The 22,433-nt window shown below is 41.0% G+C and overlaps 1 protein-coding gene across 1 annotated transcript; it reads left to right on the top strand.

Moving 5' to 3' along the window:
- Positions 1 to 606: 606 nt before the first annotated feature.
- On the top strand, positions 607 to 22,346 carry ZBTB25 (zinc finger and BTB domain containing 25; the record flags this gene model as incomplete). The annotated part of the gene is made up of 3 exons (XM_080706768.1): positions 607 to 668; positions 17,813 to 17,992; positions 21,212 to 22,346. Exons 2-3 carry the CDS (start codon positions 17,820 to 17,822, stop codon positions 22,344 to 22,346), a joined length of 1,308 nt encoding a protein of 435 aa, XP_080562894.1. The 5' UTR covers positions 607 to 668; positions 17,813 to 17,819.
- Positions 22,347 to 22,433: the final 87 nt, after the last annotated feature.

Here is a 22,433-nt window from a genome sequence, read left to right as displayed (position 1 = left end):
GGGCCTGCGGCCACCCGCGCTGGCCCCGACGCCCCGAGGCGCTTCCCGAGCTCTCCGGTGGTCCCCTTGCAGGCTGCGAAGACGCAGCGGCCTCCGTCCTTTCCCCTTTCCCAGTTTGTGAGTACCCAGTGTCTAGGGTCTAGGGCAGGGAGCTCCCCGACCCCAGTAATTCTTTTACTTTTCCAAATGTTTACGTCCTTCTAAGCAGATTCTGGGGTTTTGTTTTGTTGTTTTAATTAATTTTTTTTGTGATACTGGAGGTGGAACCCAGGAGCTTTTCTACCTCAGGGCTATACTCCCAGACCTATTTTTATACTTTATTTGGAAACAGGGTCTCACTTAAGTTTCTGAGAGCCTAAGTAGCTGAGGCTGGCTTCAAACCTGTGCGATCCTCCTGTCTCCGCCTCCCAAGCCCGGCCTTTTTTTTTTTTTTTTTTTTTTTTTTTTGTGAGCCCCATCTTATTGCCTCCCTAGCACTCCTTTGGAGAAATCAAGTTGTTATCAGTTGGTTAGGCAACACGAAGTGCTGTACCTGGAACCTGGCAGTAGTTAGCCTGTTGTATAAATTGATGCTTGTATTCCTCCTCCCACCCAATAAGGATTAAATTTGGCATTCTTTCTCTTAAGACTCAAGTCCTTTTGGCAGAGCTGTTGACTCTCAGGAATCTGTAAAGTTTATGAAGTGCACTTTGGAATATCGAACTTTAGTTGAGAGAGGCCTTATAGAAAATCTAGTTTAGAGCTGGGGTGGCTCAGAGGTAGAGCGCTTGCCTAGCATTCCACAGCCCCCTGGGTTCAGGCCCCACTACAGCAACAACAACAAAAAAGAAAAATCCAGTTGATGCTTCTCATTTTACAGATGAAGACACCGGGCCCCCAAAGCATGATGTTGTTTGCTCAGAGGGCCTACAAGTCTTGATAGCTGGACTTCAGAGCTGTGGACACCTTGGTCATTGCACTTTCCACTGCGCCAGGAGCACTGTGTTAGTTTATTCAGCTCTGTGGAGAATATATCCACCAGAGATGTTTGCATGTGGTTTGCAGAATTTCTCAGGTTTATTGAGAAATCAGGCTTGACCAGTGTGATGGCTCTGGAACAGTGGAGATGGCACTGTTTCTAGGTGGGCTAGGCTATATATAAAATGTGCTTTGGAGCCAAAAGTTCATTTCCCCTGAAGCCTGCCCCCTCAAGTCCTCAGCCCTATTCTCTGCAAGAATAACAAAACAGCTGCTGCATTGGTTGCTTCCTTAGGTTAAGGCATCAGTCAGTTTGGCAATCCAGATATGTTTCAGTTAAGGGTAAATTATGAATCCGTTATTAGAGTACTGATGGGATAGACATGAAATAGGTTAGATCTGATGGCTGGAATGAAATCAAGAAGTGAAACACTAAGGGATGGTCAGCAGGAAAGTGCAAAAGGGCCCCCCAAGACCTGCTATGCCTTTTTACCCAGTTCTACCCCAAATGTCTTTTTTTAATGTAATGGAGATAGCTTCTGCCTACATTTGGCCAAATCCTTATACCAGGTGCTTTTGTATTTTCATAGATGAATTTTGAATTCTTACCAAAAAGAAGGTAGAACCCTGTCCATGTTACAAATATATTACAAGCTTGAGGAAATGGGCTCAGAGAGATTTACCTGACTATAGTGATGTCATTTACAGAGGAATTTAAGCCTAGATCCCTTATCTTCCAAGTCTAGTCAGTGCTCTTTTGCATTATATCTTGCTCCCACTTCAGGCCGGGAAGGGGATGAGAGAACCGCCTGTGGCTGATTTATTGGCGCCTGTGGTTGCCCAGAGAGGCCAAGCAGGACTTTCAGCTGCCCTCTATGCCTTAGAAAGTAGAGCTGTGTGCTTCCACCCTATCTCCTGAGGGGAATGCAAAGGAGCCAGGCTGTCTAGCTGGGGAGGAGGGGCCCAAGTGCCTTGGCTGTAAAGTATCCTGGCCAGAGCTATGCTGGGAAATATTGCATAATGCCCTCCCTACCACTGAACCAGAGTGATTTATTTACTATAATCTGTAGGTGGTGCTTGACCAGAGTGTCCATTTTTGTAATAACAGGGCCAGATAAGAGTTAGGGGTCTTACGTGATTACATATTTTCTCCCTTGTTTTAAAAAGCAGTGCAGGTGCTCTTATCTTGATAAAACATATAGTACTACACCACTTCCTGTGCTCCCCTTATGTTTATGTTTTCCACAGAGTTTGTGAGGCTAAGAAAAATACTGCTTCAGTTTATAGTTACCAACACAGTCTAAAGAGTCAGAACTGGCTTTTTTACTTTTGTGTAATGTAATTTGCCAGTCCTGTATCCTCAGACTAAATTTTTTTCCTCATCTCTAAAATGGAAGTGAAAATGATACATTAGTCACACTGAGGATTGAGATAATGTATATAGATCACTTAGCACAAGGCCTTGCATATAGTGTTTATTCTTTATAGTAGTAGCTATAGGAAATAACTAGAATGTAGTATTCTCCCTAGAAAAGGAAAGATGTTGCCATTGAACCTGCTTGGGAGAGTGGAGGGAGAAATATTTAAAGCAAAAATAAGTTTCAGGATTATTGATTGGTTTTACTTACACTTTTCCTTTACTAGTAGGAATTTTTCTTCTTTTTTGGGGAGGAGAGAGGACTTAGTTGGAGAAAAGGTGTTTATAGTGTTATCAGATACTTCTTGAAATTTTCTAATTCGTTTCTTACCAATGTACAATCAATTTTGCATGGATGTTCCATTACTTCTGGAAAATTGTAGGCACTTCAAGCAAAGGGTTTCATTAGTCCACATGGGTAATGTATTCATGGAAGTGTAATTCCCTGGCAAAGGAAGTATTGATTCACTCACTCAGGAGTTATAATCATTCTTGACTGTACTGTATTCTAAGTCTATACTAACATTGTCATTTTCAACTTTCTCCTGTTCTTTGAGTATCTTACTTTTTCTGTCAGAAATGCAGTTATTAGCCAGGCCTGGTAGCTCATATCTGTAATCCCAGCTACTCAGTAGTAGGTACTCAGGCAGAAGGATTACAGATTCCAGGCCAGCTGTGCCAATTCAGTGAGACCCTGCCTCAAAGTAAAATTTTATAAGGGGATCAGGCTGTAAATCTCTGATAAAGCTCCCCTGGGTTCACTCCCTGGTACTGGAAAAAATTATATATATAATTTTACGTGTGTGTGTGTGTGTGTGTGTTATTTGGTGGACTAAGCATAATCTTTTCCTTTCCATCATAGGGTTTTTTTTTTTTTTTTTTTTTAAGCCCCATTAGCAAGCTGGGCATGTGGCACATGCTTGGAATCCTAGTACTTGGGAGGCTCTCAGGTTTATGGCCAGTCTCATCAACTTAATAAGACCCTGTTTCAAAATAAGTAAAATAGGGCTGGGGGTGTAGCTCAGAAGTACAATGCCCCTTGGTTCAACCCCCAGCACCAGAAAACAAAAAGGTCCATTAGCAATTTGTATTCATTGTTAGCATTCTTGTTGGCCTAACACTGTGGCTTTATCAGGCATCCCACAATGTTGGTTAGATGGGGGTTAGAGATGGAGAAGGGTGGCCAGTGGAAGGCCTCAGACTTAACGTTTCCCTGTTCTGTTAAAAGGTTTGTAATGCATAACTGCACTTCCTGTATCATCGACCATGTCTACTTCTTTGTAACGTTCCTGTAGGTTTCATAAGCAGATGTCTATTACAGCAGATTTTACCTTAGACAGCATTTTCAGATTTGGAATTTTTTGTATCATGTTTATTATACAAATAAAATGATACAAAATGATAATAAAATGATGCAAAAAATTCCAAATGATATTATGAAGTGATATAATGAAAATAAGTGTTTCTGAAGTATGAGAATATTTTTTTCTAAATGCTTTATAAAAAGAAGTCTAAAAATAATATATTTCTTCCCTTTCCCACCCCTAACCACCTCAGTAGTTTGGGAGCAGTTTGTTTCTTAATCTGGCCAATTTTTTTATTTTCAGTTACAATTAGAATTAGTCTTTTTCATAGTCTGAGACAGGAGAATTGCAAGTTTGAGGCCAGCCTTAGCAATTTATATACTATTTTAAAATAAAAAGGTCTGGAGGTATAGATCAGAGGTAGAACACCCTGAGTTCAATCCCCAGTAAAACACACACACACACACACGTTGTCCCATCGTCTTCCTCCCCCCAAACTAGATGTGGTGGCACCCACCTGTAATCCTGTATTTGGGAGGTTGAGACAAGAAGATTGCAGGTTTGAGGACAACCTCAGCAACTTAGACTCTGTTTCCAAATAAAAAGGCTAGGATGTGTAGCTCAGAGGCAGGACGCCTTTGGGTTCAATCCCCAGTTCAAAAAATATACCTGTAGCTGGGCGTGGTGGCGCACGCTTGTAATCCCTGCACTTGGGAGGCAGAGACAGGAGGATCACACAGGTTCGAAGCCAGCTGCTTGCGCTGGCTTAGGAGACCCTGTTTCCAAATAAAAATGTAAAAATAGGTCTGGGAGTGTAGCCCGGAGGTAGAAGGGCTTCCAGGAACCCCAGTACAACCAATATATATATATTCATTTTACTTAGTTTGACCTAATATATATATATATATATATATAAATAAATTTTGTTTTTTGTAAGTAGACTTTTGTTTTTATTTTTTGGTACTGAAATTTGAACCTAGGGGTATTCTACCTCTGAGCTACATCTCCAGACCTATTTTTAAATTTTGAAACAGGGTCTCACTAAGTCACTGCTTAGGCTGGCCTCAAACCTGCGAACCTCCTATCTTTTTTTTTTTTTTCCCCAGTACTGAGGATGGAACTCAGGGGTATTCTACCTCCAAGCTACACACCCAGCCCTATTTTTTATTCTTTATTTTGAAACAGGGTCTCACTAAGTTGCAGAGGGACTCAATAAGTAGCTAAGGCTATCTACAAATCTGTGATGCTCCTGTCTCAGCCTCCCAAATGCTAGGATTACAAGCGCATGCCATCATGCCCAGCTGATTCTCCTATCTTTGCCTCTGAAGTACTGGAATTATAGGCATGTGCCATCACACCCAGCTGTAAATAAGTTCTTGTCATCTTTTAAATAAAAGTATAATTTTAGAATGTCAAATACTCTTGGGTTTCTCTCTTATTCTAAGATGTTTGTTTTTTAATTTTTAATTTTTTGGTGGTACTAGGGTTCCTGGAAACCCTTCTACCTCCGGGCTACACTCCCAGACCTATTTTTTTATATTTTTATTTGGAAACAGGGTCTCTTAAGCCAGTGTGGCTGGCTTCGAACCTGCTCGATCCTCCTGTCTCTGCCGCCCAAGCCCAGGGATTACAAGCCTGTGCCACCACGCCCAGCGTTAAGATGGTGTTTTCTTTTTCCTTTCCTTTTTTTTTTTTTTTTTTTTTTTGCCGGCTTGGGGATGGAACCCAGAGGCATTTGACTTCCGAGCTACTCCCCCTGCTCATTTTTTTTATTCTTTATTTTGAAACAAGGTCGCACTGAGTTGCAGAGGGCCTCAATAAGTAGTAGTTGGGGCTGTTCGGGAACCCTGATCCTCGCTCAGGTCTCAGCCTCCCGAATGCTGGAATTACAAGCATGCGCCACCACGCCCCGCTAAGATGGAGCTTTCTTAATTGAGGCGGCATTGTACAATCTCCTGGGGAGCTTCTTAAAAACAATACTGTGCCTCACCCCAGAAATTATTTGGTTTGTGGGTCTTAGGCATCAGTGCAGCGTTACATAGAATATTTAACAGTATAGTCAGCAATAGGAATGATTGTTTCAGTATAAAATGACCTGTAAACATTCTTTCACTCTAGGAAACCAATGGCATACCTCCATCATCTGAAAATTCCTTTAAAATTTTAAAATCATTGTAAAAGCTCTTATGTAGCAACTGAATGGTTTCTTTTTACTTTTGTATTTATATGAGTAAGTAGCACAAAAAAGCTGCAATATTTTCTCTGCTGACTTTCCTGTCTCCTTGTTTTAATGGTAATCATAAAGTCTCAGTAAATAAAGACCTATGGGAACATAAGTTTGCTTTCCCTCAAAAACAGGTGTCTTAATCCTTTATCACTCTTTAAGGGTTCTTTCAGACTGAAAGAATAATCTAATACAACAGATTTTAATTTTTTTTTTTTTTTTTTTTTTTTTTGTCTTGGTGCTGGAATTGAAGCCAGGGGCATAACACTTCAAAACTACAACCTCAGCCCTCCTTTTTTTTTTTTTTTTTTTTTTAAGTGGTACTGGGGTTCATGGAAGCCCTTCTACCTTTGGGCTACACTCCCAGACCTATTTTTTATATTTTTGAAACAGGGTCTCTTAAGCCAGCGCTGCTGGCTTTGAACCTGCGCGATCCTCCTGTCTCCACCTCCCAAGCGCGGGGATTACAAGCGTGCGCCACCATGCCAGGCAGCCCTCCTTTCTTTTTTTTAGTACTACTGGAATTGAATCTAGAGCCATCCAACCCCCAAGTTATACCTCCAGCCCTATTTTATTTTTTATTTTGAAACAGGTTCTGAATAAATTGCAGAGAGCCTTGCTAAGTTGCTGAGGCTGTCCTCAAACCTGCAATCCTACTGTCTCGGCCTTCAGTTGCTGATACTGGCCTTGAACCTGTGATCCTCCTATCTCATCCTCCAGTTTCTAATGCTGGCTTTGAACCTGGAATCATCCTTTCTCAGCCTCTCAAGTACTGGAATCACAGACATGTGACACCAGGCCAGCTACATATATATATATTGGAAACGGGGTCTCACTAGGTTGCTGAGAGCCTCACTAAGTAGCTGAGGCTGGCTTCGAACCTGTGTGATCCTCCTGTCTCAGCCTCCCAAGCGCGGGGATTACAAGCGTGCTCCACCATACCGGGCTAGAGGGTAAATAATGCTTTTGTAGCCTCTTTAAATATTAGTGCTAATCCTACTATATTAAATATTATTTTTGTAACATATTATTTATTTTTTTGTTGTGGTACTGGGAATTGAACCCAGGGACATTCTTCTTCCAAGCTATACCTCCAGCCCTATTTTATTCTTTTTTTTTTTTTTTTTTTTTTTTTGCGGGTCTGGGGATGGAACCCAGAGGCATTTTACCTCTCAAGCCCTGTCCTATTTTTTATTCTTTATTTTGAAACAGGGTTTAAGCCAGGCGTTGTGGCGCAGGCTTGTAATGCCCGCGCTTGGGAGGCAGAGACAGGGGCATCGCGCAGGTTCGAAGCCAGCCGCACTGGCTTAAGAGACCCTGTTTCCAAATTTTAAAGAAGTATAAAATAGGTCTGGGAGTGTAGCTCAGAAGTAGAAGGGCTTCCAGGAGCCCCAATACCACCAAAAAAAAAAAAAAACAGGGTTTCACTAAATTGTGGAGGGCCTCACTAAGTAGCTGAGGCTGTCAATGAACTGTGATCTTCCTGTCTCAGCCTCCCAAATGCTGGGATTACAAGCATGTGCCACCACACATGGCTCCTATTTTATTCTATTATTTGAGCAGGGTCTCACTAAGTTGCAGATGGCCTTACTAAGTAGCTGAGGCTGGCCACAAACCTGTGATCCTCCTGTCTCAGCCTCCCAAGTACTAGAATTACAAGTGTGTGTCACCATGTCTGGCAACATAGACCTTTTAAAATAAAGCACTCTAAACCAGACACACTTGTAATCCCAGCGCTTGGGAGGCTGAGACAGGACTGTACAGGCTCAAAGCCAGCCTCAGCTACTTCGTGAGGTTCTCAGCAACTTAGTGAGACCCTGTTTCCAAATAAAGTATAAAATAGGTCTGAAGAGTATAGCACAGAGGTAGAAAAGCCCCTGGGTTCCACCCCCAGTACCACAAAATAAATAAGTAAATAAATAAGTAAATAAAGCACTCTAAGCCAGGCATGGTGGCACACACATGTAATCTCAGTACTTGGAAGGCTAAGATGAGATGATCACAGGTTTGAGGCCATCCTTGGCAATTTAGAAAGAGAGACCCTATTTCCAAATAAAGTGGACTGGGAGTATACCTTGGAGATAGAGTGCCCCTGGGTTCAATTCCCAGCAACACACGCACACAAGAACCCTTTGTTTCTAGTACTTACAGATGCAATAAAATGATGGATTTTCTGCATCCTCTCACATCTTAAAATTTTCATTAAAAAATTCTTAAATCTAGCCGGGCATGGTGGCACATGCTTGTAATCCCAGCATTTGGGAGGCTGAGGCCAGGGATCATGGTTTGTGGACAGCCTCAGCTACTTAGGCCCTCTGCAACTTAGTGAGACCCTGTCTCAAAATAAAGAATAAAAAATAGGGGAGGGGGCGTAGCTTGGAAGTCAAATGCCCCTGGGTTCCATTCCCAGACCCGCCAAAAAAAAAATCTTAAATCTAAGATCTTTCTATGGGAAACTGGCTTCAGTACACCAAAAAGAGTAGTAAAAAGGATGGTCAAAGAAATGAGGAAAAGCTATATAAAAATTCTAGCTAGGATCCCATGATAGCAAGGCATGCTTGTAATCCTATCTACTCAAGAGGTTAAGGCAGAAGGATCACAAATTTCAGGCCTGGGGAACTATGTAAGAAACTATAGCAAATTAAAAATTTTAAAAGGGGATGCAGCTCAGGGATGAGCATTTGCCTCACATAAGGTTCTGCATTCATTTCCCAGCAAGAGGGGCGGGGCAGGTCAGTGGTAAAGTACATGCAGAGTAGACTGTATCAGAAAAAATTCTAATAACTGCAGTGGATTGGAGCTGTTACAAGACGTAAAATCCAGTTAGGTTGCCTTAAAACATTGAAGGTCAGCCAGGTATAGTGACTTGTAATCCCAGTACTTGGGAGGCTGAGGTAGAATTGCAGGTTGGCAGCTAGCCTCTTCTATTTAGTGATGCCTTCAGCAACTTGGTAAGACCTTGTTTCAAAATAAAGAATAAAAAATAGGCCTGGGGGTGTAGCCTGGAGGTAGAATGCCTCTGGGTTTAATCCCCAGTACTACACACAAACAAAAAAAAAAAAATTAAGATCTTTTATTATGCAAACAAATTTGAATGAGCCACTGGTGAAGAGTAACAGTTGATTAGTTCCTGTTAGAATAATTCTATAAGCCAGGTGTGGTGGCGCACGCTTGTAATCCCCGCGCTTGGGAGGCTGAGACAGGAGGGAGGCTGAGACAGGAGGATCGCGCAGGTTCGAAGCCAGCCTCAGCTGGCTTAAGAGACCCTGTCTCCAAATAAAATATAAAATAGGTCTGGGAGTGTAGCCCAGAGGTAGAGGGCCCTGTTTTCCATCCCCAGTACCACCAAAAAAAAAAAAAAGAGTAATTCTATAGATTAAAAACTATGAAATGAGTTGGGTGTGGTGGCTCACACTTGTAATCCCAGTACTTGGAAGGCTAAGACTGGAGAATCACAGGTTCACTGCCAGCCTCAGCTACTTAGTGAGGCCCTCTGCAACTTAGATGCTGTTTCAAAAAGAAAAAATAGAGCTGGAGGTGTAGCTCTGAGGTTGAATGCCCCTGGATTGAATCCCTAGTATCACAAAAACAAAAAGATGAAATTGGAAAAAAAAAAAAAGTAAAATGTTAACAGATGGTGTTTAAGAGTTACTAAAACTGCAGTGAGACCTGCAACTGAACGTGGGAGAGCAGTAGGCAAGTCTCCATTTTTTATGGTGTTACGTGGGAAAGCCCCAGTTGTTGATTCAAGGGAACGGCTAAAAATGGGATAATAACCATGTATCTTGCTTAGAGAAGAGGCCAGATCTCAAACTGACCGTGCAACTGGAAAGTGAAGGGGAAATCCTAGAAAGGATGTTGGGGTGGTGAAACCCCAAATTCTATATATAAACATTTCTGTGTAGTTTATGGTTGAGTCTCTTGCTAACCCCTGAACCATACATATGTATAGATCAGCCTCCAGAAAGCACACCAAGAGCTAAACAGATTTTTTCAGCAGCTGCCCAACATTAGGAAAGCAGAACTTGTAGTTTAAGTCCAGCCAAATTGATTGTCTTTAAAAGCAAACATCACTTTGAAGGAATATTATAGAATCTAGATGATATTGTATTTTATATTGATCACAGTTTTAAGGACATAAAGTTACTAGACATGAAAAGAGAGAAATGGAAATATCACCCTAGTCAATGGAAATTGGCCCTCACAAAGTCCCAAAGGCTAGATTTATTTATTTATTTTGCAGTACTTAGGGATTGAACCCAACAGCATTCTAACTTCGAGTTATACCCCAAGCCCTATTTTTTATTTTGAAATGGTCTTACTAGGTTGCAGAGGGCCTCACTAAGATGCTGAGGCTGGCAGCAAACCTTTGATTCTCCTGTCTCAGCCTCCCAAATACTGGGATTACAGGCATATGTCACTACATGGCTCCAAGGCTAGTTTTAACAAAGAAGATTTAAAACAGGTATAACTACGATTGAGGATGTGAAGCAAAGTACAGTTGTCAACAAGTAGGAAGTCTCAAGAGGCTTCAAAAAGAATGAAATGAACATTTTAGACCTAAAAATATAGAATCAGAAAATCTCACTGAGTGGGTGATTGATTAGAAATGATGGGAAGCCAGGTGGTCGTGCACACCTGTAATCCTAGTACTTGGAGGCTGAGACCAGAGGATCCCAGGTTCAAGGCCAGCAGTGAGACTGTTTCAAAATAAAAAATGAAAAGGGCTGGGGGTATACTCAGAGATAGAATGCCCCTGGATTCAATCCCCAGTACAGAAAAAGAAGGAAATGACAAGAGGAGTCAGTGAATCTGAAGATAGAAAAGTAGAAAGATTAAATTAGTATATGTGGAAGTTCACTATAAGTCTCAGTGTTCTTTGTGTCAGAGTTGAGTATTCCACATTTCTTTCAAGGCCTAAACTAGCCTCTTATGTTGACATCTACTGACTTCATAGTTTATAAATTAATGCCATCTAAGAGTACTCAAATTCTCTCTGCTTATCTCGGTCATATTCTTTCCACTGTCAAAAGATTGCTCAACCGGACATGGTGGTACTTGCCTGTAACCCCAGTACTTGGGAGGCCTAGGCAGGAGGATCATAGCCTCAGCAACTTAGTGAGGTTCTCAGCAACTTAGACCCTGTTTTGATGTCTTTTTTTTTTTTTTTTCAGTACTAGAGATGAAACCCAGGTGCATTCTACCCCTGAGCTGTACCCTCAGCCCTATTTTTTATTCTTTATTTTGAAACAGGGTCTCACTGAGTTGCAAAGGGCCTCACTAAGTAGCTGAGGCTGTCCGTGAACCACGATCCTCTAGTCTCAGCTTCCCAAATGCTGGGATTACAAGCGTACGCCACCACACCTGGCTTTGAGACACTGTTTTGAAATAAAACATAAAATAGGATGGGGTTTGTAGCATAAAGGTAGAATGCCCTTGGGTTCAATCCCCAACACACACACACACACACACACACACACGCGCGCGCGCGCGCGCCTGCGCCATTCCTCTTTTCTCAACAGCAGTTACCCTATTGATTGCCTCCCTCTGGCTTCTCCTAGACTGCTCCCCAAAAGTCTTTCATCTGCAGTTCTCTCTGTCCTGTCCTCTGTGCCTCTGCTTTCTAACATCCCTTCAAAGTCCCCTACTTTGCCCTTGCTGCTTTTCTGACCTCTTCAGAGGTCACCAGGAATCTTTTAGTTACCACACATTGGGGTGTTTCTCGTGGGCTGCACTCACACGCTTCTCTTCAGTATTTGCGCCATTGCCACCTCCTTCCTTCGTATTTCTTGTCTTTTCTTTGCCTCTCTTGCCTTCCCTCAGTGACTGTGTTTTATTTTTCTGTTTTATTGCATCTTTTCTGTTTCTCAAGGATTCATGCTTAGCTTTTTAATTTGTTTCTCTTACTAAATACTGCTTTCTAGGCCTATCTACTCTTGGTGACTTCAGCCTTGTCATTTCCTACCCTCTAGCCCTGATCGCTAGAATTCAGCCCTGCTTGTTATCTCCATGCATCACCAAACATTTCTCTTCACATGCCCTGGAGTAGACACTGAACATAATTCAAAAGGAAACTTCCCTTACCAAGCCAGTTTCTATGCCTCAGCTCTGGTGTTGTGGGACCGTGACTTTATATGAGTATATAGAACACAGCAATTATTCTGCAAATATGTTCTGAAAGAATGAATTCTTCCAGGTACCCAGGATGGAGCTTTGACAACCACCTTTGACTTGCCCTTCTCTGCGGCTGGCCACATGCAGCCTGCTGCCTGGTCATGTCAGTTCTGGGCCTGGTGTACCTCTCATTCCTTTTTTCATCCCCACTGCCATTACTTAGCTAATATCATAGCCTCGTAGCCATTCTGTTTCTCCATGTCTTTCCCTTGCTAATCTCTATATCATCTAACACCTATGAGGTTGGTATTGTCATGATCCATATTTTATAAGTAAAACTGAGGCCCAGAGAATTGAGTGTCTTGTTGGGATCACAGAGCTAGAAAGTGGCAGAGCTGGAGCTTTCGGCTGTCGAATTCTCGAGTCCAGGCTTTCACTACTGTGAATACCTGATTAATCATGCTGTTCTTACTCAGACATCTCAGCTCATTGCAACACTAAAAGAGTAGTCTTACCTTTGGTCCCCTCTGTGAGCTGACCTCATCTGTGCTATTTCCTTTTTTTTTTTTTTTCCTGTGTTGAGCTGAATTCTTTTGTTATCTAGTCATACCCCTCCCAGTAATTTTATTTTATCTGCCTGTTTGTGTAAATCCAGTTCAAATACCCTCCTTTCCATTGGGCCGCCTGTACCTATCTTGCCCTCACAGCCTGTTTTCTGATCTGCTATGATGACACTTAAAACTTTCACTCTGAATTGTGACTATTATTTTATGTTTTATTTCCCATTAGTATATAATCTTCTTGACTTTAATATCGGTATCATTTTTTTTCTATCTTGCTTTCAAATAGTTTTTCTTATTAAATTTCTCTTCAAGAGTATTTGTTAAGTGAAGAATTAAAACGTTAGATCATTAATCACAAGACTTTTGTTACATGTGGCTTTTTAGTGTGCTATTTCTCACCCATATGGTTCAGTGTGGGGGGGAGGAAGAAATACTGATAAATGTTTATGAGCATTTGGGATTTTTTTGAAGCAATTTGTAAGGTTGGCTTAAAGTACTTACATTTGAGCCATTTTCTTGATTCTAAGAAATACTTCTCACATACTGAAATTTCAGTACAGAGTATTTTTAATCACCTTGTTGGATGGGTGATGTTTTATTTATTTTTATTTTAATTAATTTATTTTTGTGGTACTGGAGATTTAACCCAGGGGCATTTTACCCCAGCCCATTTTTATTTCTTATTTGGAAACAGGGTCTCTCTTGGTTGATGAGAGTCTCACCTCTTGCTGAGGCTGTCCTCAAACCTGTGATCCTTCTGTCTCAGCCTCCCAAGTACAGTTTACAGGTGTACACCACCATACCTGGCTGATGGTGTTTTAAATTAAAAAAAAAATGTAAATGCAAGTAGTAACTTGATTAAATAACTTCTTAGAACAATGCCTACAGTTTGGATGTGTGTGTGTGTGTGTGTGTGTGTGTGTGTGTGTGTGTTACTAGGGGTGGAACCCAGGGGCTTTCTACCTCCGGGCTACCCTCCCAGACGTATTTTATATTTTATTTGGAAACAGGATCTCACGAAGTTGCTGAGAGCCTCACTAAGTAGCTGAGGCTGGCTTTGAATCTGTGCGATACTCCTGTCTCAACTTCTCAAGCGCGGGGGATTACAAGCGTGCGCCACCACGCCCAGTTTACAGTTTGGATTTTTAATTTATATTTTAGAAGATAAACTTGAATTTCTGTAACTTCTGTTATTTCATTAATGATTGAAAATATTTTAAAAAGAAGATGGTTAAAAGTTAAGAGGTGTTTTGCCGGGTGTGGTGGCGCAGACTTGTAATCCCCGTGCTTGGGAGGCGGAGACAGGAGGATTGCATAGGTTCGAAGCCAGCCGCGCTGGCTTAAGAGACCCTGTTTCCAAATAAAAATACAAAAAATAGGTCTGGGAGTGTAGCCTAGAGATAGAAGGGCTTCCAGGAACCCCAGTACCACAAAAAAAAAAAAAAAAAAAAAAAGATAAGAGGTGTTCTGTTTTGTGAATTTGTGAATCCTTCTATATCAACCTCCTGTGTCCTGGGATTACAGCATGTGCCACCACACCCGTCTGAGGCATTTAAGGCGTTTAGTGTTCTTTCTTGTAGAGTTGTATTAAGAATTATGGTGGCGCACGCTTGTAAGCCCCGCACTTAGGAGGCAGAGACAGGAGGATCACGCAGGTTCAAAGCCAGCCGTGCTGGTTAAAATAGGTCTGGGAGCCGGGCGTGGTGGCTCACGCCTGTGATCCCCGCGCTTGGGAGGCTGAGACAGGAGGATCCTGCAGGTTCGAAGCCAGCCTCAGCTACTTAGTGAGGCTCTCAGCAACTTAGTGAGACCCTGTTTCCAAACAAAATATAAAATAGGTCTGAGAGTATAGCCCGAAGGTAGAAAGCCTCTGGGTTCCACCCCCACCCAGTACCACAAATAAATAAATAAATAAATAAATAAATAAATATAAATAAATAAATAAAAATAAAATAGGTCTGGGAGTGTAGCCCAGAGGTAGAAGGGCTTCCAAGAACCCCAGTACCACCAAAAAAAAAAAAAAAAAAACAACCATAAAGATTTAAATGAGCCAGGTGTAGTGGCGCATTATTGTAATACCAGTTCTTGGGAGGATTGCGCAGGTTCAAAACCAGCCTCAGCTACTTAGTGAGGCTCTCAGCAACATAGTGAGACCCTGTTTCCAAACAAAATATAAAATAGGTCTGAGAGTATAGCCCGAAGGTAGAAAGCCTCTGGGTTCCACCCCCACCCAGTACCACCAATAAATAAATAAATAAATAAATAAATATAAATAAATAAATAAAAATAAAATAGGTCTGGGAGTGTAGCCCAGAGGTAGAAGGGCTTCCAAGAACCCCAGTACCACCAAAAAAAAAAAAAAAAAAAAAACCCATAAAAAAAGATTTAAATGAGCCAGGTGTAGTGGCGCATTATTGTAATACCAGTACTTGGGAGGATTGCGCAGGTTCAAAACCAGCCTCAGCTACTTAGTGAGGCTCTCAGCAACATAGTGAGACCCTGTTTCCAAATAAAATACAAAATAAAATAGGTCTGGGAGCGTAGCCCAGAAGTAGAAGGCCCCCAGGTTTAACCCCCAGTTCCAAAAAAAAAAGGAAAAAAAAAAGAAAAGTGTCTAATAAACCAGTACCACACACAAAAAAGTGCCTAACACATAGGAATCACTATTATGTTAGCTATTTTTGTTATATTATTTGCCACTAAGCAGTCTGCTGCATGGGCAGTCTCTAGATAGCTAACCTCACCTTCTACCATTGACTTACTTAGACATTGGTCTGTTTGGCTAGTAAGGAAACCTCTTTCCCTTTTCAGGATCTTTTTTTTTTTTTTTTTTTTTTTTTTTTTTTTTTTTTTACGGGTCTGGGGATGGAACCCAGGGCATTTGACCTCTGAGCTACATCCCCTGCCTTATTTTTTTATTCTTTATTTTTTAAACCGGGTCTCATTGAGTTGCAGAGGGTCTCACTAAGTGCTGAGGCCGTCCGCGAACCATGATCCTTGTGTCTCAGCCTCCTGAATGCTGGGATTACAAGCGTACACCACCACGCCCGGCACAGGATCTTTTTTATTTCAAAGGATACTCTCTCAGCCACCCAGTGATGCCCTCTATATTACAGCTGCCTTCTCCCAAAAGTACCAGGTTTCTCTGCAGAGCTAGAGTAAAGAAGGTAGTGAAGTATAGCCTTGCACCTGCCTGGAACCATGGCACCTCTGAATGTCCTTGCTGTTCACAGTAGGCCTCTTGGTCAAATTTCTTCTTCTACAGTCTTCTTATCCAGGAGTTTTCCCCTGAGACTCATTTGTCCCAACTTGTCTTCTGTTACCTTCAGGAACATATGTGCCTGTGTCTGATCCAGTTGAAATGAGATCAGGGTTTAGATTCTTTTTCATGGGCCCCTGGGCCTTCATGTAAATCACAGGATGTGGTCTGACATCTATTTTAAGGGCTCCTGAACTTACTGTGAATGATTAGTTCCCATAGCATTTTATGATAGTTGGGGGTCCAGTGTGCACTAAACACTAGAGGATCTCTAAGAAGCAATGACAGGTCTAGCCCAGTCAGGAGTCTGTTGTATTATTCACATTTTCTTTCCTTCCTTTCTTCTTCTGTTTCTTTTCTTTTCTTTTCTCTTCTTTTCTTTTTGTGTGTGTGTGGTACTGAGGCATTCTACCTCCAAGTTATACTTCCAGCCCTTTTTATTTTTTATTTTCAAATAGTTCTTGCTAAGACTGTTTTGGACGCTCAATCCTCCTCTCAGCCTACCAAGTACTAGGATTACAGGTGTGTGCTACCAAGCTCTATTTTATATTTATTTATTTATTTTGCAATACTGGGGATTGAACCCAGGGGCATTCTACCTCCAACTACACCTTTAGCCCTATTTTTTATTCTTGATTTTGAAATGGTGTTTAACTAAGTTGCAGAGGGACTCACTAAGTAGCCGAGGCTGACTGCAAACCTGTGATCCGCCTGCCTCAGACTCCCAAGTACTGGGATTACAAGTGTGCACTACCACACCTGGCTTTGTTACTCATTTATAGCTAATACTTGAACAACAGTTTTCATTACAGTATGATACATTTTTTTTTGGCAGTGCTAGGGATGGAACCCAGGGGCATTCTACCTCTGATCTATACCCCCAATTCTATTCTTTTTATTATTCTTTATTTTGAAACAGGGTCTCACTGAGTTGCAAAGGGCCTCACTAAATAGTAGCTGAGGCTGTCTGCGAACTGTGACCATCCTGTCTCAGCCTCCCAAACGCTGGGATTACAAGTTTGCACCACCATGCCTGCCTACAACATGATTTTTTCACATAAGTTATCTCATTTAACTTTGAGCAGGGATCAGTGTCTTGTCTCCATTTTCCAGTTAGAAAGCTGAGCATTAGAAACATTATGGTGCTGGGCGTGGTTGCACATGCTTGTAATCCCAGTAGTTGGGAGGATGAGACAGGAGGATCGTACAGGTTCGAAGCCAGCCTCAGCTACTTAGGCTCTTAGCAATTTAGTGAGACCCTGTTTCTAAATAAAATAGAAAACAGGTCTGGGAGTGTAGCCCGAAGGTAAAAAGCCTCTGGGTTCCATCCCCAGCACCACACACACACACACACACACACACACAAAAACACATTATGGTTACACAGCTAGAAAAGAACAGACCTTCCTTTTGTTCATGTGTCACTCACACCAAGATAGCTTTGTAAAAGGTGGAAAAGAGCCAAATTTAACTGTTCAGCAGAATCTATATCATTTATCAAAATGGGGATGATTTAATGTTAGCTAGATTTGGAGTGAAAAGGATTGAAAATTATATATATATGTATGTATGTATATATATATATATATATATATATATATATTTTTTTTTTTTTTTTTTTTTTGGTGGTACTGGAGGTGGAACCCAGAGGCCTTCTACCTCTGGGATATATTCCCAGACCTATTTTATATTTTTATTTGGAAACAGGGTCTCACTAGATTGCTGAGAGCCTCATTAAGTAGCTGAGGCTGGCTTCAAACCTGTGTGATCCTCCTGTCTCAGCCTCCCAAGTGTGAGAATTACAAGCGTGCGCCACCACGTCTGGCTGAAAATTATATAATTTCATTTAAACATAAATTGTTACTCTAGGTTTGTGTGAACTGTAAAACATTTTGTATAAATAAATATATACATACATATATGTCCATGCACACATACATGTAAGTACATATATATTTTTGTTCTTTTTCTCAGAGTCACAATGGATACTGCTAGCCATAGCCTTGTCCTTCTGCAGCAGCTAAACATGCAGCGAGAATTTGGTTTTCTGTGTGATTGCACAGTTGCTATTGGAGATGTTTACTTCAAAGCCCACAGAGCAGTGCTTGCTGCTTTTTCTAACTATTTCAAGATGATATTCATTCACCAAACGAGGTAAGGAGGTGCTTTTGTAAATAAGAATTTTTAATATTGTGAGCGTGTGTGTACATGTCCATGCATGCACACGTGTGTGTGTGTGTGTGTGTATAATATATATATATATATATATATATATATATATATATATATCCTCAATATTGAAAAGTATGTGTCTTACAGGAGAATTGTAGGTTTGAGAGCAGACTTGGTGAGAACCTGTTTCAAAATAAAAATCAAAAGGGCTGGTGGTATAGATCAGAGGTAGAATGCCCCTGGGTTCAATTCTGAGTACTAAAACCAAACCAACAAATAAGTAAATAAATAAAGTACATTTAATATAGTTTCCCCAACAAATAGAGATTAGGATAGCCTAACTTTTTGTGTGTGTGGTACTACGGATGAAATCCAGGGGCATTCTACCTCTGAGCTGCACCCCCGGTCCTATTTTTAGCTTTTATATTTTTTGAAACAGGGTCTCACTGAGTTGTGAAGGGCCTCGCTAAGTAGCTGCGGCTGTCAGTGAACCGTGATCCTCAGGTCTTCACCTCCCAAATGGTGGGATTACAAGCGTGTACCACCATGCCCAGCTGGATAGCCTATCTTAAACATTCTCAGAACACTTATATTTGCTTACATTTGAGTAAAATCACATAATTCAAAGCCTGTGTTACAAAAAAGTATAATAAAATCTTGATAAAAAGAAAAATATCTGTCTTATACTGTCATTTTGGGGAGTTTTATTATAGAGTAACACTAAGAAATAAAAATTATAATTTTTTGTAAATCAGTAATTAAACTCAATATGTAAGATCTGTGGTGGAAGATCAGAATGAAAAAAAGTTACAGCTAAATGTATTGAAGTCTTAAGTCAGATGTGGTGTACATACCTGAAATCCCAGTGCTTGGGAGGTTAAGACAGGAGGACCCCAGGTTTGAGACCAGACTCAGCAATAGGTGAGACTTTCAGCAATCTAACTGTTTTAAAATAAAAACTAAAAAGGGCTGGGTATGTAACTCAGAGGTAGATTGCCCCTGGGTTCAATCCCCAGTACCACAAAAACAAACAAAAATATATTGAGGTCTTATAACTAAGCACTAAATCCTAAAATGCAAATTCTACTATTTTGTCTATATTAGAGAAAAGGACATTGAAATTGAGTTGTTAAGATTGAGTTATCTATTCAGGATTGTATAGTTAATAAGTTAGACTCAAATACAGATCTTCTGAAGCTAAAGGTTTGTGCTCTTAACCCCTAATTTCCAAGTTTTCAGTTCCACAAATATTTCAACAAAACTGACACAGGTACATTAAAATAAGTTAGAAATTTAGAGCTTGTGTATAATTGTATTAATTAATACTAATTGATGTTACTATTAACAATGATTACTAAATATTTTATTATGTTAAAGTTATGTATTACATACTATATGTAAGAGGTTTTTGTGTGTGTGTGGGTTTGGGGATGTAACCCAGGGGCATTCGACCTCCAAGCTACCCCCCCTGCCCTATTTTTTTATTCTTTATTTTTGAAACAAGGTCTCACTAAGTTGCAGAGGGCCTCACTAATTAGCTGAGGCTATCCGTGAACTGCAATCCTCTGGTCTCAGCATCCCCAATGCTGGGATTACAAGCTTGCGCCACCACGCCTGGCAGGTTTTGTTATTTTTTATTTTTGGTACTGGGGATTTAACTCATGGCATGCTTCTTCTTTGCTATACCCCCAGCCTTACTTACTTACTTATTTATTTATTTGCAGTACCATGAATGGAACTCAGGGGCTTTCTACCTCTGCTACAGCCCCAGCCCTATTTTTGTGTGTGTGTGTGTGTGGTACTGAGGGTGGAACCCAGGGGCTTTTCTACCTCCAGGCTATATTCCCAGACCTATTTTATACTTTTTTTTGGAAACAGAGTCTCACTGAGTTACTGAGAGCCTCACTCAGTAGCTGAAGCTAACTTTGAACCTGTGCAATCCTCCTGTCTCAGTCTCCTAAGCGCTGGGATTATAAGTGTGAACCACCACGCCTGGCTTAATTTTTTATTTTGAAACAGGGTTTCACTGAATTGCACAGGGCTTCACTAAATAGTAGCTGAGGCTGTCCGCGAATCACAATCCTCCTGTCTCAGCCTCCAGAATACTGGGATTACAAGCATGCGCCACCATGCCCAGCTCCCCCAGCCTTCTTTTATTATTTTGAAATAGGGCCTTGCTAATTTCCTGAGTCTAGCCTTGAACCTGTAATCCTTTCTGTTTCAGCCTCTGAGGTACTGGAATTACAGGTGTGCTCCACCATGCCCAGATATATTTAATTTTTTTATAATTGTTCCATATCTGGGGTGATGGAATGAAATGGGCTAATCACTAAGTTGTTGATATCTATTCCATATCCCTTTTTTTATATACTGGAGATTGAGCCCAATGGCATAAGAACTATAAGCTATACCCCCCAGCCTTTTTTATTTTTTTATTTGAAATCAAAATCTCGCTAAGTTGCTGAGGCTGGCTTTGATTCCGTGATCTTGTCTCAGCCTCCCAAGTACTGGGAGTACAGACATGTGCCACGACACCGCATTCACTCAAATATTTATTAAGTACATATGTGTCAAGCACTAAGTTAGACACCAGTAATAGGTAAGATATACACCCTGCCCTTAAGAAATTCAATCTGACAATACATATAAAGCAAATAATCACAATGTAATCTATCTCTCTATGCCTCAGTGTCTTTATTGGTAAAATACTAAGGTACTATACTCACCTCTTGGGTATGAAGAAGATTAAGTGAATTGACTATATTAAAATGCTTAGAACAGAGCTTTGCTGTTATTAATAATACAATAAGTATAGAAGTATGTACAAAGTAATATATGGTTTCAGCAGCTCTTTTTCGAGAAGGTTGGAACAGACTTTATAGAGGCCCTGGATCTTGAAGGATCAGGAGTTTTTCTACTTCCTGGAACCTAGTACATATCACTTAGGAGTCACCAGATTAATGCCAAATTAATCAGTGTGTTTTCTAATTTTAGGTAGTAGATTGACTATATGAAGGCTGGTTGCTAGGCCATAAAACTGGTATAAATGAAAGTAAGCATTTGTTGCTGTGTTTCAGCAAGGCAGATTGCTAAATTTAAGCTTCTTAGGAAGAAATTGCTTTAGCCTATGATTCTGCTGTTAACTCAAAGGCCAACTAGGTTGTGTTTGATTTTGTGTGGGTCTGTTTTTGTTTTTAACAGTGAATGCATAAAAATACAACCAACTGACATCCAACCTGACATATTCAGCTATTTGTTGCATATTATGTACACGGGGAAAGGGCCAAAACAGATTGTGGACCATAGTCGTTTGGAGGAGGGGATTCGATTTCTTCATGCCGACTACCTTTCTCACATTGCAACTGAAATGAATCAAGTGTTCTCACCAGAGACTGTGCAGTCCTCAAATTTGTATGGCATTCAGATCTCAACAACCCAAAAAACAGCTATCAAACAAGGGCTGGAGGTCAAAGAAACTCCTTCCAATAACAGTGGAAACAGATCTGCTGTCCAGGGGGACCACCCCCAGTTGCAGCTCTCTCTTGCTATTGGGCTGGATGATGGCACTGCAGACAAGCAGAGGGCCCACCCTGCTGCCCAGGCCTTGGAGGAGCACCAGAAGCCCCCAGTGTCCATCAAACAGGAACAATGTGATCCAGAATCGGTGATCTCCCAGAGCCACGCCTCACCCTCGCCACAGGTGACAGGCCGCTCTTCTACAGAAAACAGTATCAAAATACATTTATGCCATTATTGTGGGGAACGTTTTGATTCCCGTAGTAACCTAAGACAACATCTCCATACCCACGTGTCTGGATCCCTCCCATTTGGGGTTCCTGCTTCCATTCTGGAAAGTAATGATCTTGGTGAAGTACATCCGCTTAATGAAAACAGCGAAGCACTTGAATGCCGCAGGCTCAGTTCCTTCATCATCAAGGAGAAGGAACCACAGCCTGAGCACCCAAACAGGGCTGTCACCGAGCCTTTACAGATCAGTCAGGTATCTTTGATCTCCAAAGATACAGAGCCAGTAGAAGTAAACTGTAATTTTTCTTTCTCAAGGAAAAGAAAAATCAGTTGTACCGTATGTGGTCATAAATTTCTTCGAAAGAGCCAATTATTAGAACACATGTATACACACAAAGGCAAATCTTATAGATACAACCGATGCCAAAGGTTTGGTAATGCATTGGCCCAGAGATTTCAGCCATATTGTGAAAACTGGTCTGACGTCCCCCTGAAGAGTTCTCGCTTGTCGCAAGAACACTTAGACTTGCCTTGTGCCTTAGAGTCAGAGCTCACACAAGAAAGCGTGGACACTATCTTAGTTGAATAGCAGCTTCTTCAGTATTTTTATACCAGTCCTGAAAAATAAATCATGTGACTTTTTACATTTATAAATTATTTTCCTCAAGTTCTATTA

This window comes from Muscardinus avellanarius (genome assembly GCF_963383645.1).
Source record: "Muscardinus avellanarius genome assembly, chromosome: 12".
Classification (NCBI taxonomy): domain Eukaryota; kingdom Metazoa; phylum Chordata; class Mammalia; order Rodentia; family Gliridae; genus Muscardinus; species Muscardinus avellanarius.
The sequence above is the reverse complement of the archived record's forward strand: the minus strand, read 5'-3'. Positions and strand labels throughout refer to the sequence as shown.